General features: G+C 40.0%; 1 protein-coding gene across 1 annotated transcript in view; it reads left to right on the top strand.

Annotated features, from left to right (window-relative positions):
• Nucleotides 1-15,316, top strand: part of SCAPER (S-phase cyclin A associated protein in the ER) — a 519,522-nt gene that overhangs the window by 348,414 nt on the left and 155,792 nt on the right. Inside the window, exon 24 of the mRNA XM_059372064.1 lies at nt 992-1,107. Within this exon, the coding sequence (XP_059228047.1) occupies nt 992-1,107 (116 nt within the window). The remainder of the gene's footprint in view (nt 1-991; nt 1,108-15,316) is intronic.

Genomic DNA, 15,316 nt, shown 5'->3' with positions numbered 1-15,316 from the left:
AGTGGGGCGCCTGGGTGGTTCAGTGGGTTAAGCCTCTGTCTTCAGCTCAGGTCATGATCTCAGAGTCCTGGCATCAAGTCCCGCATCAGGCTCTCTGCTTTGCAAGGAGCCTGCTCCCCCCCCCCCCCCCCCCCCCCCCCCCGCCATCTGCCTGCCTCTCTGCCTACTTGTGATCTCTCTCCATCAAGTAAATAAATAAAATCTTTAAAAAAACAAACAAAAAAAAAAACAGTACAGTGGACCATAGAATGGCTCTGGCCTCTCCCCATGCCACAGGAATGCAAAGAACCCAGAGATGGTCCCTTCATGAGATTTGTAAACAATCCAGAAATTATTTACAGAAAGAAAGAATCATAGGTTGAGTTCTAAAACGGTAACTTAATATCCTCCCTAAAATAGCTGAAGTGGTGAATAAAGACATGTGGATGATTAGATATTAGATTATCTTCTGCAACTGAAAAGGAATAGGACAGGAAGTTTTTATGGCAGTCCATTTGTCTTGTTAGGTGGGAATTAACATGACAAAATGATGTGGTCCTTTAAAGTATTGCTAAAAATTCTGTGTGAAAAGATTTTGTCCTCTGCTTAGAGTGCTCAATCTTTCCCTTTTCTTTGGCCTGCTTCAAAGCCTCAACTTTCCCAGAAAAGCCTGTGCTGACCCTTTCTCCAATCTGTAGTCGGTTCCCCATTATTCTTATAGAGCACCTTTCCTTTTTCTTTAAGGTACTTATCATAATTGAAATTATTTTATTTGTGGTTTTTGACTGGTGTTGCTCTCATCCACTAAATTTTAAGCTTCATGGAGGACAGCGATTCTGTCTTATGTGTTCACCAGTTTTGACCTACTGTTCCTAGCACTGGGTAAACATTCAATAAATATTTGCAGAATAATGGAACCAACACAATGTTTGACACTACCACTAAATATTTTATTTGGTGATAATTTTATGCCTGGGAAATTGGGCTGATTTCTGTTTGTTTTTCTGTCTAGAATGTAGCAGATCAGATTGCATTTCAAGTTGCTGGTGGATTAACAGCCCTTGAACACATTCTTCAAGTAGTAGTCCCAACCACAAATGTGAACACAGCTTCACGAATTCCTCCTAAGTAAGTATAGTTTTTTAATCTGTCTTTCACGTTTCATTTGTGAGTCATTTCTGCCCTATGGTTTCCATATGGAGGACCATAAGAAAATTGTATATGTATTCAGGCTTGCATAGCAAAAGCTTACACCCCCCCCATTAGGGAGAAAAACAGAGGAGCTCAACTTCACTTACAAAACTCAAATCGAGCCAAAAAAGCCTTAGAAAGGAAATCTCTTTGGTCTGTGACCTTCTCGAATCCTAAAACAAGGAGACTGGATGAACTCCTGGGCAGCTGTACTGCTTACATAAATTGCATGGAGCTGAATAGTAGTAACAGAAGGGTTACTTTCTGCGTTGGGTACTAGAAGAGGTAAGTACATTAACAAAAGCCTGAGCTGTGAAATTTGAAGAAATCCCTAACTAACGGAAGAGCAGTCTGAAGCCAAGACTGCCGTAGTGGAGAGTCCCAGCCAAATAGCTGGGGACTGAACTGCAGTTTGGTCTTTAACTGCAAACTGCTCTTTGTCATAAGAATCCTGTGTAAGATTTCCACCCAAGATCTGCTTTCCCCTTCTCTTCAGTCACTCGGTGAGCCCTGGCCACCTGGGATATAGTAGCAGACAGCTTTATTTCAGAAGTATTACATTCCAGAGACATAGCATACACAATTCCTGGATATTTTGCGGAGACTCTTATTTAGAGTTTAAGTGAGTTTTGATAAAAGTTCACTTATATCACTGAGAAAACCTAAATATTTAGTTAGCCCAACATAAGTGAGTACTTTATTTGTCCACTGGATACTATAGAAAAGAAATTCCAAGAATATGTTATCTTTCCTCTTGAGAGACATTTTGGCAAAATAAAAAGAGCACTGGCTTTGGAGTCGGATGAACCTGGATTCTGTTTTACTTCTGTTGGTTCCTAGCTGGGAGAATTGGGGCAAGTGCCTTATTCTTGTTGCATCAGTTTCCTTTAAACAGGGGTCATCATATTCACCTCTACTGTGGGGATCAAGTGAAATACATGTGAGAGTTCTTTTTATATAAATCTGAGCTGACGGTTTCTAGGTGATAGTCTTGCCTCTGCCTTAAGACAGTTTTGTCTTTTTGAAATGAGACATTTCTAAGTACAAACTGTTTGATGCCGAAGTTACTTTGAGTTCCTTTGCTCTGCTGACAAAGTGCAGATTAATAAAAGAAGGTATAGATAGCCTTTGAGTCAGGTTCTAACCCGGGAGAGTTGGTGTTCCTCTTCAAAATGGAATTTATTGACAGTATGCTGTTGGGCATGTTGTCATCACTCAGTGTTTGTTAATTGACTGGGAGAGAGAGGGGAAGGAAAAGAATGAAACAATAAATTTGAGGTAAGAAAGGAACCGGCTTTTGACTCTTTGGGACAGTGCTTCGATAACTGTTAATCATTCATACTGTTCATCTTAAAAGTACCTGCAGCTTCTTGTTTTGTTTTGTTCTGCTTTCTTTGTTTGTTTGTTTTCTGGTAGGTTTCCGCACGCATGACACTGAGTTCCCTGGCTGGTAAGCCAAACTACATGCCTGTTTCACAAAAGCTACTTTTGTCATTGTGGCAAAAAGCATGCTCTGGTATTTACCTGTACCATCATTTAGGGAACAGAAGAGGTTTCCATGGTTCCTAAGAAGACCTAAGCAAGAATTAGCACACCAACGTTGGCAAGGAGCCCTGGAATCCGGGGGGTCCAGGCCGGCTGACCACAGTGCCAGGACTGAGAGTTTGTTTCTTCATCTCACCTTAGACCAATAGATTTGTGTGTTCAGCCAGGCACTGCTTGAGGAGTGGGGCCCCACTCGGGTCATTGGGCATCAAGCAGCAGCTCTAAGATTCTCTTCTCCTGAGCATTGATCAAGATCATGACTCTACTTTCTAAGTTAGCCTCATTTCTCGGAGCTAACAGATTAAGACTATGAGAGTATTATGCTGCTTACTCAGAAAGGGGCAGGAGACATGCCCCAGCTCTGTGAGAATTAGTATAGACTCAGAGCACTCTGGTAGGCATGAGCAGTGGCTTAACGTAAAGTGTTCTTTCTTATATTCCTTCCAGTTACCGTTGTACACAACCCCTCGCCCCCTGCCCTGCTCCTTAGACTTCCATAGTCCCTGGGGACTTCCTTTGCTCTCAGCCTGTCCAAGCCCTCCCCTTCTGACCCTGATGAGCTCCCATCCCTCTTACCCAGAGAGGCTGGGTTTGTTGTTGTTTTTTGATTTGTTTGTTTGTTTGTTTTTTACTATCCTGCATTAATTTTTCTCAATAATAAACAGCAGAGGTTTTGAGAAGTGTCAGTCATTATCGGGAAATATTCACCGTGTGGCTCATCTAGACAGTTACTATATGGCTCACCTGTGATTGGAGACCTAGCATTTCACTGCCCCTGCAGCCCTGCAGCCCTGAGCTCTGACAGTGGAGAGACCAGCTCCCTGCTTCTCCTTTCTCACCACCCTGCCTCGTTTCCTTTTTGTTCTATGTAGTACCTTAGCAGTTTCCCTATAATTCTTGCTGTGTAACTTACTGGGAGTGAATATTTGCTTCCAGCAGATTTTTTTTAAATGTAAAATTGAGAATTATACCCACTTCTGAAAATTTAAGTTTGTGAAACCTTTCTGAAATCGTTGGTGAGTTGTTTTGCCTTTGTTAGAACCAGAAAAGCCCATATAACTGCTTGAATCCTTGAATTCTTGAGAGGACTTTATTAAGATGTGATATTCCAAAATCAACCTTCTTAACAAATGTGCTCCAATAAAATTGTTTTTGGTGCCAAGAAAGATCAGCCTGAAACAAGGTGATTTTCATTTCCTGTGGTATATACTTTGGAGAAGCCTCCTATTAATGTACTGCTAACTTAAATTGCAGAAGACAAGTACAAAAGAATGAATAAATATTCTAGCCTTTTTTTTTTTTTTTTGGTTTAGGCTAATAATAGTTGTTTAACTTAGCTTTTAATATTTGAAAATAAATGTTGGTCTGTCATTTTCTTGGGGCATAGAGAATGCCCTGGGTGATGTAAATAAGAAAATAGATCTGCTGTGACCAAAGCTTTGTGTTGTGTTTTTATCATATATTTACAGAGCAGCAATGATACTAGAAGGGAGAGTTGGCACCCAGTGGCACTCCACATCTCCAGACCATTTCGGGCAGCAATAGATGGTTACCTGCAAACCTTTGGGGCCATGAAAAGCAATCACTGGGCTAAATCTTCCCAGGTTGCCTCTTACTTACTTGGTATCCTTAGTTCTTGATACTCACAGACAACAAAGGGGCCAAATGGTTAACTCACCAAGCCACTCTAGGTTTTCACTTGGAGTACTCACCAGGCCGCCATTTCTTCTCTGTCAGCCTTGCTTGTCTTCCTTCTTTGTCCCTCTGGACCCAATTTTTTTTTAATATAAAAGTAGTCTCATCGATACGAACCAATGCAGACTGCATAGCACAGAAGAAAATACACAGGCTCTGGAGTCACATCTGAGCTTAGATTCTCTGCTTTTCACTTATTAGTTATATGACCTTGGGCCAAGTTGTGTGTTCTCACGGAGCCTCGGTTAAGCAGTAACACTACCCTGTGGTGTAGGACTTGTTAGCTGTTGTGAGAATTCAAAGTACGTGTACCACAAAAACACTTAACTCATATTGGTGGGTTTTGTTTTAGTTGTTATGAGGTGGACTTTGCATGACCCTACTTAATTACTGAGCTTTAAGTCCCTCACTCTGTGTCACTTTGGCTTCTAAAGAGCTGTAATATACTCATTTTACTTGGGCATTTGTTTTTTTGTCTTAGGCCCAGTCTTCATCCTGGTCAGTTTTAGCCTCACCTGTCAAGATCATTTTTGGATTCTGACTTGACCTCTAACTTAGTGTCTTTTTCTTAAACTTTGTGCCAGACCTAAAGTTGATCTGTAGAATACCTGCGTCTTCGTCTAAATCACTGATGCCCCAAATATTAGGAAGTAGTTCCATTTAGCATCTTATTAATGTGCTGTCTTGCCAAGTATTCCATCTGTTGTACTGTCATCTCCCCATCTCTGTACAGACAGACTATAATTTCTTGGTACTGGAAACCATAGTAAATGTATTACTTTTATTATTATAAAAACATTATTACTATTTATGATAAATCACCATGGCATCTTAATAAATATCATTTGGATATGTGAATAAATTATTTTCCCCATACATGGAAATAAAGTAGTAAAAGAACCCACTGCATTAAATATTTGACTCTGTGGACTTAGCCAAATAGGGGCCTCTTGATATTGACCACTCTCTTAGCTAGACTTTAAGTTTTCTTAATTCTGTCTTTAAATTTCTGTGTACTTGTAATTATGTCAAGTATCTGTACTGCTACTTATTCAAAAAGCCAAATGGGAATGCTAGAACTGAATTCTTGGTCATCCTTATCACAGTTTTAGAACCAGGGCATGTCAGTATATATAAGATTGTCCCCATTTTAATCTTTGTTGAAAAACAGATCCTTCGGACTGCTGTGTTCTTTATGAAGTTTACCTATTTATTCAGATCAAACAAATTAAGTTGCTTATTTGCTTCTTCATAGTATAGACCTTTTCCTCTAATAAACCAGTCTTTCTCAGGTAAAACAGTAGTCACTGAATATAATAATAAAAGGGAATGAATTTAGAAGGATATGAGGTGGAGTTTTGCTTCCTAGGAAGATCATTTATAAGATATCACAAATTTATTCTCCTAAGTGTAAAATAAAATGAAACCCACTTGGCAGTATTGCATTTACCGGATCCTTTCTATTGGTGAGGAGACAGACCTTAATTAACATTACCGAGTGTGTCCTCGTGCCAGACACTTTTCCACCTGTATTACCTTGTTCACTCCTCACAGTCACTAGCAGCCATGCCTATGGCCCACTACCAGAATGAGGGTTGGCAGCAATCATATTTGGACCATGACTGCAACCTGAAAGAGCCATGATATCCCTCTTGAAAGCATGTTTATTCATTCCCAATGGCAAAGAGAGCATTCAGAATTGCTTTCCCATGATTACTGAGGTTTTGTCCCTAAAGGCTTCTGTTCCCTTTCTTGGTCTTGTTATTCAGCATAGAGACTAGTAGAGTTCATCTTATAATGGCAAAGAGATATCCCGTTGCGTTCCAGAAGCAGGTGAATGATCTAGGGCTTCCAATCCTAATAACCAGGAGAAAAACTATTTTCTTGGCAGTCCCCTTAGGAGCAGTTGTATGCATGTGTGGACATGGGAACGGAATTGCCACATCTAGGAGCCATTCAAAACAGACCCTGTCCACAGGGAACTTAGGGTCATAGTGAGATGGATTAAACTTTAAATATCGTTAGTAGTAGCCTGCTGTGTACCTTTGCACGGCTGGCACTCTGGTGGTATACACTAACTAGTCATAAAAGTACTGTTTTGCTAAATATCCAGTATCTGTAAACGTAGTTTCCTGAAATGCCTCCCCTCGTGTGTACTATAGCTTACTTCTTATTCTGGTCTCTTGACTCACTTGTCTGTTCTTTTGGGGGCTTATTTACTTTACATTTTGGTGGGAGTGGGTAGTTGTTTTATTTTGTTAAATTTGTTACATCTTTGCCTTTCTCTTCAATTTGCAACACAGTCCAGACCCCGTTCATCCAACTTTACCAGGAGTTTCCCTCCTTATTATCCTTTCATCTCTCTTGCTGCTTTGTCACATTCACTTCATATTTGTCGGCTCCTTGTTTTTCTGGGTGTTGTGAATACCACCTGTTCTAAACATTGCACCCAGGCCTCTTCTTAGCAGCTCATCTTATGCCATGCGATGCCTCCCTCAGTGGCCATACCTGGTTAAACCAAAAGTGGACATTTGAATTCAGCAGCCAATCTATAGACCAGCCAACAATATCAGACTTAAAACTCAGCCCAGAAAGTTAAACTGAGCCAGTCAGGCTTCTCTCAGGAATTTGCAGTTGGAAAGTTGTATAGCTTCAACTCATTTTTTTCTAGTGTATTTGAATTTGAAAAATCATGTAGAGTAACTTCTGGGATGGCCATTACAGGGCTCTCAGTTTAGCAGGGCCAACAAAAGGCCATTTGGGAAAAAGGGAGAACAGAACTGTTTCAGGAGAGAGAAGGGAGATGGAAATGAGAGTGGGTCCAGTCTACAGAGCTGGCATTGTTCCTGCCCTCCTGAGGTCTAGGAGTTCATATTCTCCTGGATTCGTGGGAAGTTCCCAGTAACCTTATAGCAAATGCCTCTTTTTACTTGAAATATTCTTAGTGAATTTCTGTCCCTTCAAACCAAAAGAGCCTAATACTTTTAAATAAAAAATGGTAATCGTTTTTTCAAGATTTATTTATTTATTTGGGAGAGAGAGTGTGTGCTCGCACCCAAGCTTGAGGGGAGGGGCAGTGGGAGAGTGAGAGAGAGAACCCTCCAGCAGACTCCTAGAGTCTGAGTGAGGAGCCTGACACAGGGCTGGATCCCAGGACCCTGAGATCATGACCTGAGCTGAAATCAAGAGACGCTTAACCGACTGAGCCACCCAGTCGCCCCAATATTGAAGATTTCTTAAACTCTTGATTGGCTTGAAAATACTTGACTATGTTATAGAACCTTCCTTGTGACTTCCTTTGTTTTTCTAAAACAAAGAATCAAATCAATAATGAATGAATGAATGAATGGCCACAGTATAAAGTAGAAATAGAGAGAAAGCACGCTCTGCAGGTTCTCTAGGGTATAGTTCGTTGTGAACATTAAATGTTTCTACAGGCTGAACTTCCCTTTTCTCTACTAACCCTAACTTGGAGAATCTGTGTAGAAAATAATGTAGATTAAACTTGCTATTATCCCTGGTTTCTAAGGCAAACACACTTAAGTAATATACTCTAGAGTATGGAGCTTATCTTCAGAATCAAAGATAAGAGAATGTATTATGTATTGGTCTTTAAGAACAAATAACAGTACTGCTCATATTTTTTTTTATAGCTCTTAAGTGTTAACTTTCTTGGTGACCCTTGGGTCCCTGGTTGGTTACCTCAGCATTAACTTGATAATTAGGACTTAGTTTGAATCCCAGTAACATTGTCTTATATTTATAAACAACTGAAATATCTATTTCTTTAGACCCTCCTCTCTCAAACTGGATCATAATGGGCCATATTCCAACTTTTTAATAAAGATAACTTTGTTCTTGAGAAACTCAATCATTTCACCAGTTATTTTCTGAAATTGGAAACCAGTTGCCAGTTGAGATGATGAGGCTGCAGTGTTCAGAAGGTGAGAAGATTGCAGGAGCAGCTATCCTGCCCCCGCTCAAGTCCTGGCAGTGTGATGCAGCTCAGAATGTTAATCCTGTGCTCCAAGATAAAGCTTCATTACACTTTTAAGAACAGAATAATATGCCTTTAAGGGCACAGTTTCAATTGCTAGGAGAGGGAACATTTGTAAAAGACAATTTGTTCTCCATTAGTTAAGTCATTTTATAATATGTAACAGAAGAACTAAAAGCACTGGCTTGTATCTTTTCAGGGCAACCTTTCTTGGGATTGCAGTTTTGTTTCTCTCAGGGGAAACCAAGCAGTATGTCCATATTATTCGACATCTACCCCAGAGCATGGCATACTCAAGCAGGTGATGCAAGCTTCGGAGCATTGCATCGTCTCTTCTTCTCTCTCTCTCTCTCTCTCTCTCATCCACTAAGAAATGTAAGACTTCATTCTGGAGGGGATGGTGATTTTACCAAAATTGCATCTTTAGGTGCTGGATTCACATTTTCTAATAAAATTAGCAGTTTCAAAATTTTGTTTTCATAGTTCAGTCTACATTAAGGCTTTTGCTTCCTAAGTAGAAAGCTCTCAAGTAATGTTTTGTCAAACATTTTTGGTTACCTATCTACTCAAGAAAATCTTTAACTAGACTATCAATGTTAAATCACTCCTGGGACAGTACTCACAACTTATCTGAGGCTCTGTTTTCTTTACACTATTACCTTCTCCTGAATTATTTTCACCAAGTCTAGCTATTGATTCAGTTCAATTGCTTTACTGAAAATCAAGATGCATATGGATAGTTCTCTGCACTGGCATTTGAGTTAAGGTAAATACAAATCTCTCACCTTTCAAAATGATGTATTCTAGCAAAGATGATGGTAAAGTTAATTTCTACTAAGTGAATCCAATTTTCTTATTAATTTTCTTCAAGTCAACGATGAATTTCTATGGGCAAAGTGTCAAAGCATTAAACAATCAGTGGGGAGTTGTAGTCAAGTCCTTTGGTGTTCTAGACAGTGTAACACAGCAGTCTTGTTGAAAACACGCTTCAGCACTTTCAGAATGATAAATTATGTAGCACTTTCCTAACTTTGCAACTCTCTTGTCACCTTCTGTGGCTTGAATTCTTGAAAAACACCTACAGAGGATGAAGATTATATCATATTTTACAAATACTACTACAGTCTAACTTGTAATGTATCTTAGGTGAAAATTCATTTCTGTAAACGTAGTCACCTTCCCACTTGGTTTGTTTTGGAACTCAAGCCAGAAATACCTGTATATCGAATTAGAAAAGAGGTAATATAATGCACTAACAGATTAAAGTCAACTGGGACTTGGTGTAAGAGCATTAGGGTTCAGATACCAGCGTTGCCAGTACTTGGTGTGAGACCTGTCTCTTAAAACCTTACTAGCTGTAGTATTTTTCATCTAGGAAATGGGGGAAAGAAGCCTATCTTACAGGGTCACTGTGATAATGAAATGCTAATATGTATAAAGGGGCTTTGTGAATTGCCATGCTTTAGCACAGGACACCAGTGGCATTTGGGGCAGAATGCAGGATTGTCCTGCCCACTGCAAGGTATGTGACATTCTCTGGGTCATTAAATGACGTTAAACACCCATTAGATACATGTGTTCCCAGTTGTTTTCAAAACCAAATATGTCATTACACATTTCTATGTTTCACCGAAAGAATTTATATAATCCCGATTGTGAACTATGTGCTGGGCAGTAGAGTTGTAGAAATAAATAAGACATTGTCCATATCCTCGGGAGGCTCACTTGTGTTAGGGGGTGAGCTGAACAGGGAATGATGTAATTCAGTACAGTGTGCTAAGTAAAACTGTAGAAGTATGCACTAAGTACATAAATAGCACAAAGGATAGAGTAATTAACTGCCAGAGGAGGACACCTGAAGGTGATAACATGTGAACTCAGTTTTTAAAAAGATTCAGAGTTTGCCAAATTAACAAATCCTCATAAGTGAGCCGAGAGCACAGCATGTGCAAGATCATGGAGGCCTGAAATAATAGGATGTGCTTAGGGAGCTATAAACATTTGTATTATTAGACCAAAAATGTCCTAATGTCATTAGAATAATATCGGAAGTATCTAGGTATGAGCAAATTGGGCAAATGGCAATTCTGTGAAGAGTAATATGTATTTATTCCTTATTTCTTTCACATTTGGGGGAGAAAAAAGTCATAATCAGTTTTATTCACTCATCTATTAATTGCTGCTACTATCTTACCAAATACAAAGAGGAATTCAGTCATTTAACACACTTTTATTGCCAGGTACTTGGCACTTGCTTTATCCACATGGCTAGAAGGTGAACAAGAGAGGGAGAACTTTTGGAAAGGAGTACTCTAACCCCCTGCAAAACACTTGGCATTTTCAGAAATACAAGAGCAGTAAAGCTGCTTTATAAATATATTAGACTTATTTAACAGTCTTTGGCATATCTTCACCAATATTATCACTTGTATACATGAAGAAACTGAGGCTTAAAAAGACTAAATGATTTATCATCAATCCTCAAATGGGCAGCCAGAAATGAGCATCCTGGTCTGGTGTCCATTTTTCTATACCTTATTGCCTTATTGTTTCTGCTATGTGAACACTTAGCTCTCACTATTTTAATAAAAATAAAGCACCATTTCATTGATATCTTAGAAAAAATTACTGTCATTATTCCTGTGAGTTGCTGGAGGTTTTTTTGTTGTTATTGTTACATGTTTGTTGTTTAGCTTTTGACTTTTGGTAGGGAAGATGTTGTTTGATAGGTTTGGGATTTTTAATTTAGGAGTTTTGGTGGTTGTTGGTGTAGGTATAGGAAATGCTTGCGGAATCATTTTCCCCACCTAGGAGTCAAAGAGGGACAAGAGGAACTGATCTAACAGAAATTGGGAAACAGTAACCAAAACCACTTAAAGCAATATGTATGTATAAGAGTAAATGCTCAGGAAAGATCTAGCAATGAAGTTGAAAAAAGAAACCTAACATTTCTTTGTTTCCTTAAACACCCTTTTCAGAACTTAAATCAGGTGGCACACATGGAGTAAATTTCTCATAGTGTTTACTTGCCATCAGTAACTGATAGAGATATTCTGCAGTTGGAAACCACATGCTACCTCCTGTGTCCACTACATGATAGCCCTCAGGAAGTGTTAATAAGATGGTATTTGTGGGTGCCTGAGTGGCTCAGTGGATTAAGCCGCTGCTTTTGGCTCAGATCATGATCTCAGGGTCCTGGGATCGAGCCCCACATCAGGCTCTCTGCTCAGCGGGGAGCCTGTTTCCCCCCCCCCTCTCTCTCTGCCTTCCTCTCTGCCTACTTGTGATCTCTCTCTCTGTCAAATAAATAAATAAAATCTTAAAAAAAAAAAAAGATGGTATTTGCCACTGTAAGTGAAATCTGGAAGACAGCCCATTGTTAGTAACTCCTTATTTCTAAGCAGGATTCTTAGTATAATTCTAAATATCTATTTTTAGATCAAGGTTTAATAAAAGTAAATAACTTTCCCTAAGACAATAAAGGTAAAAAATTGTTTTGCAAATTAGCCATAGTGATTGATAAATACTCTTCTCCATTTGACATATTGAGACATTTTGTTTGTGTCTCAAAGGCTGCACAGAGATGGTTACAGTTGACAGCTGTTGTACCACTAATAAGATTAAAGTAAAGAAATTAGTTTTGTAGACTTTAATCTGCTGTTTAACACTGCAAACCACCTGGGGTCTTCTCCAGGGCCCACATGTTTAATTGTGAATTTAAAATTACATAACCAGATCCTTCTTACGAACATATCTGAAGACTGGCTAATGGTAACTGTCTTGTTACTAGACAAGACAGAGTTAGCCCTAGACTTTAGAATTAATGTTTTAATGTGATGCCCACCCTACATTTTTAAATGTATTATTCTAATCTTTGAAACATAACACCTTCTCAGTGGGAGGTTAATTTTAGGAAATGAAGAAAGTTTAATTAGGTCGGTACTTAAGATATATATGATTTTCCCATCTAAAATTAGAATATGTCTCTGTGGAATAATTAAATTGCCAATTCTTATTGTACCAAATTGACCAATTAAAAAAAGAAACCCTTGCAATAATACATCTAGTTGAAGGTTTCTTACTCCTTGCTCTGGGCATCATTTTAATAAGGAAAATAGTTTAATTTAAAAATTAATTTTGGGGGCCACCTGGGTGGCTCAGTGGGTTAAAGCCTCTGCCTTCAGCTCAGGTCATGATCCCAGGGTCCTGGGATTGAGCCCCACATCGGTCTTTCTGCTCACCCAGGAGCCTGCTTCCCTTCCTCTCCCTCTGCCTGCCTCTCTGCCTACTTGTGATCTCTTCCTGTCAAATAAATAAATCTTTTAAAAAATTAATTTTGGTTTTATCAAAATATGTGGTAGACTGTGATAAGCAGTGCAGAATCCTCTGTGATGATTACATTGAGTTTTAATGCAAACTGAAGTGTAGAGCCTATATCATATATATCTCCACAGTGAAGATCATTTGGTCAACAGCATTATTAACGTCCCTTGAAGAACCCCCATCTTGAGCTGAGATTTGCTGTTCCTGAATGTTGGCTCCCTCACTAGCCCCACCCATCCCACATGTTGTGGCAACAGACAGATGGAGCAAGAGCAAGAAAGGCAGTATGAGTTTAGACTAGTCTTCACAGTGCCACGTTTCCTCTTCATCCGTGGCTCATGCTGATCCACATGTCCCCTTACCCACTGCAAAAAAAGCCTTCCCAAATTCTGTCACAAGTTCACCTTTTCTGTGGACACAAGAATGTCAAAATTGAATAATCCATACCTACATCAGTCATCACATGGGGAATGGAGTTCACTCTGCCTGCCTGCTGCCTCCTCCAGGATCAACACCTTGAAAAAAGTTGGTGGGCACCGCCTCATGGTTCTTATGGATTACGTGGTACTGCTTCACATAGGACCTCCCATCAGCCTCCGTCCTGCAAGTGGACCCAGACACACATGACCTTTCAGGGCTCCCAGGGTCTGGTTAGACCTTCTTCAGGGAGCTTTCCCTGACCTCCATCTTGTGGCCATCTGCAGACTGTCTCTCAGCAGGAAACTTCTGTGCCTTTTGAGGCTTCCCCAGGAGACTAGGTGCTCCCTCCAGGGTAGAGACTAACTTTTACCATTTCCCTTATGCCCATCACTGGGTCAGGCAGCATGGGTCATGGCAATAAATACTGCCGAAAGAAAACAGATTAAGAGGGAATGTATGTTAGGAAATGACCATAGTGTAGCTGATAATCTGATAGTGTAGCTAATATAACCTCATTAGAGGTGAGGAATGCATACGGCATATGCCAAAATATGTTTTAACTGTTTTTAGTAATTATAATTAGTGGTGGTACTATTAATTTTGTGTTTCTGAAACTCTTGTGTGTTGTAGCATAATACAAATGAGTACCTAACAGATACTCTGTTTCTGTCATCCTTGATGCCTATGAGGGCCAAGATTTTCAGTGCCAAAGAAAAGATAGAGAGCTATGATTATATAGAAGAGATTAAAGAGGAAAAAAATCCCTTAATCCTGTTTTGAATTTGAAATATCACTATGCATTCATAAGATATTTTATCTTTAAGTAGGTGCATGATTCCTACTTCTACTCATTCTGGTGACTGTTTTAAAAATAGAATAGTAGAAAGTGTAGGTAACTAAGGTGTTAATATAGTCCATAGTTGTATATTCTTATATATTCTGCTTGAAACAAGGAAGACAGTTGCCCCTTCATTAGACATCTCTGTGCTCAATCAACTTGGTACCATATACTGTGATGGCTCCAAAGAGGAGGAATCAGGCAAGGACCTTATCTAGAAGAGGGGTGCTGGGGTGGCTCAGTTGGTAAAGCGTATGCCATTGGCTTGGGCCGGGATCCTGGGGTCCTGGATCAAGCCCTGCATTGGGCTCCCTGCTCGGCAGGGAGCCTGCTTCTCCTTCTCCCCACCACTTGTGCTCTCTCTTGCTATCTCTCTCTCTCTCGAATAAATAAATAAATATCTTTAAAGAAAAAAAAAAAAAAGTACCTCATCCAGAAGTAACTTAGAGTAATCGTGTAATGGAATAGAGTTCTCAGTGGTTCGACAGGAATCTCCGTTTTCTGCCTCAAGAATTGGCACCTGTGGTTCTCAGGTGGGCCACTCTGTGCAAGGCCAGACCTAGGTTACAGGCTTCATTCTGTGGGCAGCCACTCACTTGGTGAGTCCAGTTAAGGCATTTGACAGGCAGAGATCACAAATAGGCAGAGAGGCAGGCAGAGAGAGGGGGAGGCAGTCTCCCCGCTGAGCAGAGAGCCCAACGCAGGGCTCGATCCCAGGACTCTGGGATCATGACCTGAGTGGAAGGCAGAGGCTTTAACCCCAGTGAGCCACCCATGCGCCCCAGGGCATTAGAATTCTACCTGCAGTTGGATCTCCCTAGTTTCAGATAGCTCTTTTTAATACTATTGAAATAAATTACCTTAGGGGTGCCTGGGTGGCTCAGTCAGTTAAACAACTGACTCTTGGGTTCGGCTTAGGTCATGATCTAAGGGTCGTGAGATCAGGCCCTGCGTCAGGCTAATTCTGTGTCATTTGCTAACCATTATCTGTGTTTTCTGAGGATCTGTCACTTTTCCACACTTATCTACATCAGGGTAAAAGAGTAATTGATGAAAATTCCAAGTTGCTCTTTGCAGCTCTCTTGATGGGACTCTGGGACTTGCTGTGCCTACTTGGCACAGAATTTTGCTCTGCAGAAACGTAGTCATTCACTCTCCCCTGTGTGTGTGATTACATATCATTTATTAAATGCTTAATGCAAACCAAAGGAATTTGGTAAGTTACAATATGTGCTGGGGCTCCAGTTTTAAAATGCCCATGGCAATTGTTTTTAAATGTCTGCTGTCTTGACACAGGTGTAAGACGGTGGATTTTGGTGAACAGTATT

Source organism: Mustela nigripes, chromosome 13 (genome assembly GCF_022355385.1).
Source record: "Mustela nigripes isolate SB6536 chromosome 13, MUSNIG.SB6536, whole genome shotgun sequence".
Lineage (NCBI taxonomy): Eukaryota > Metazoa > Chordata > Mammalia > Carnivora > Mustelidae > Mustela > Mustela nigripes.
This window is presented reverse-complemented; position numbering and strand designations above follow the sequence as displayed.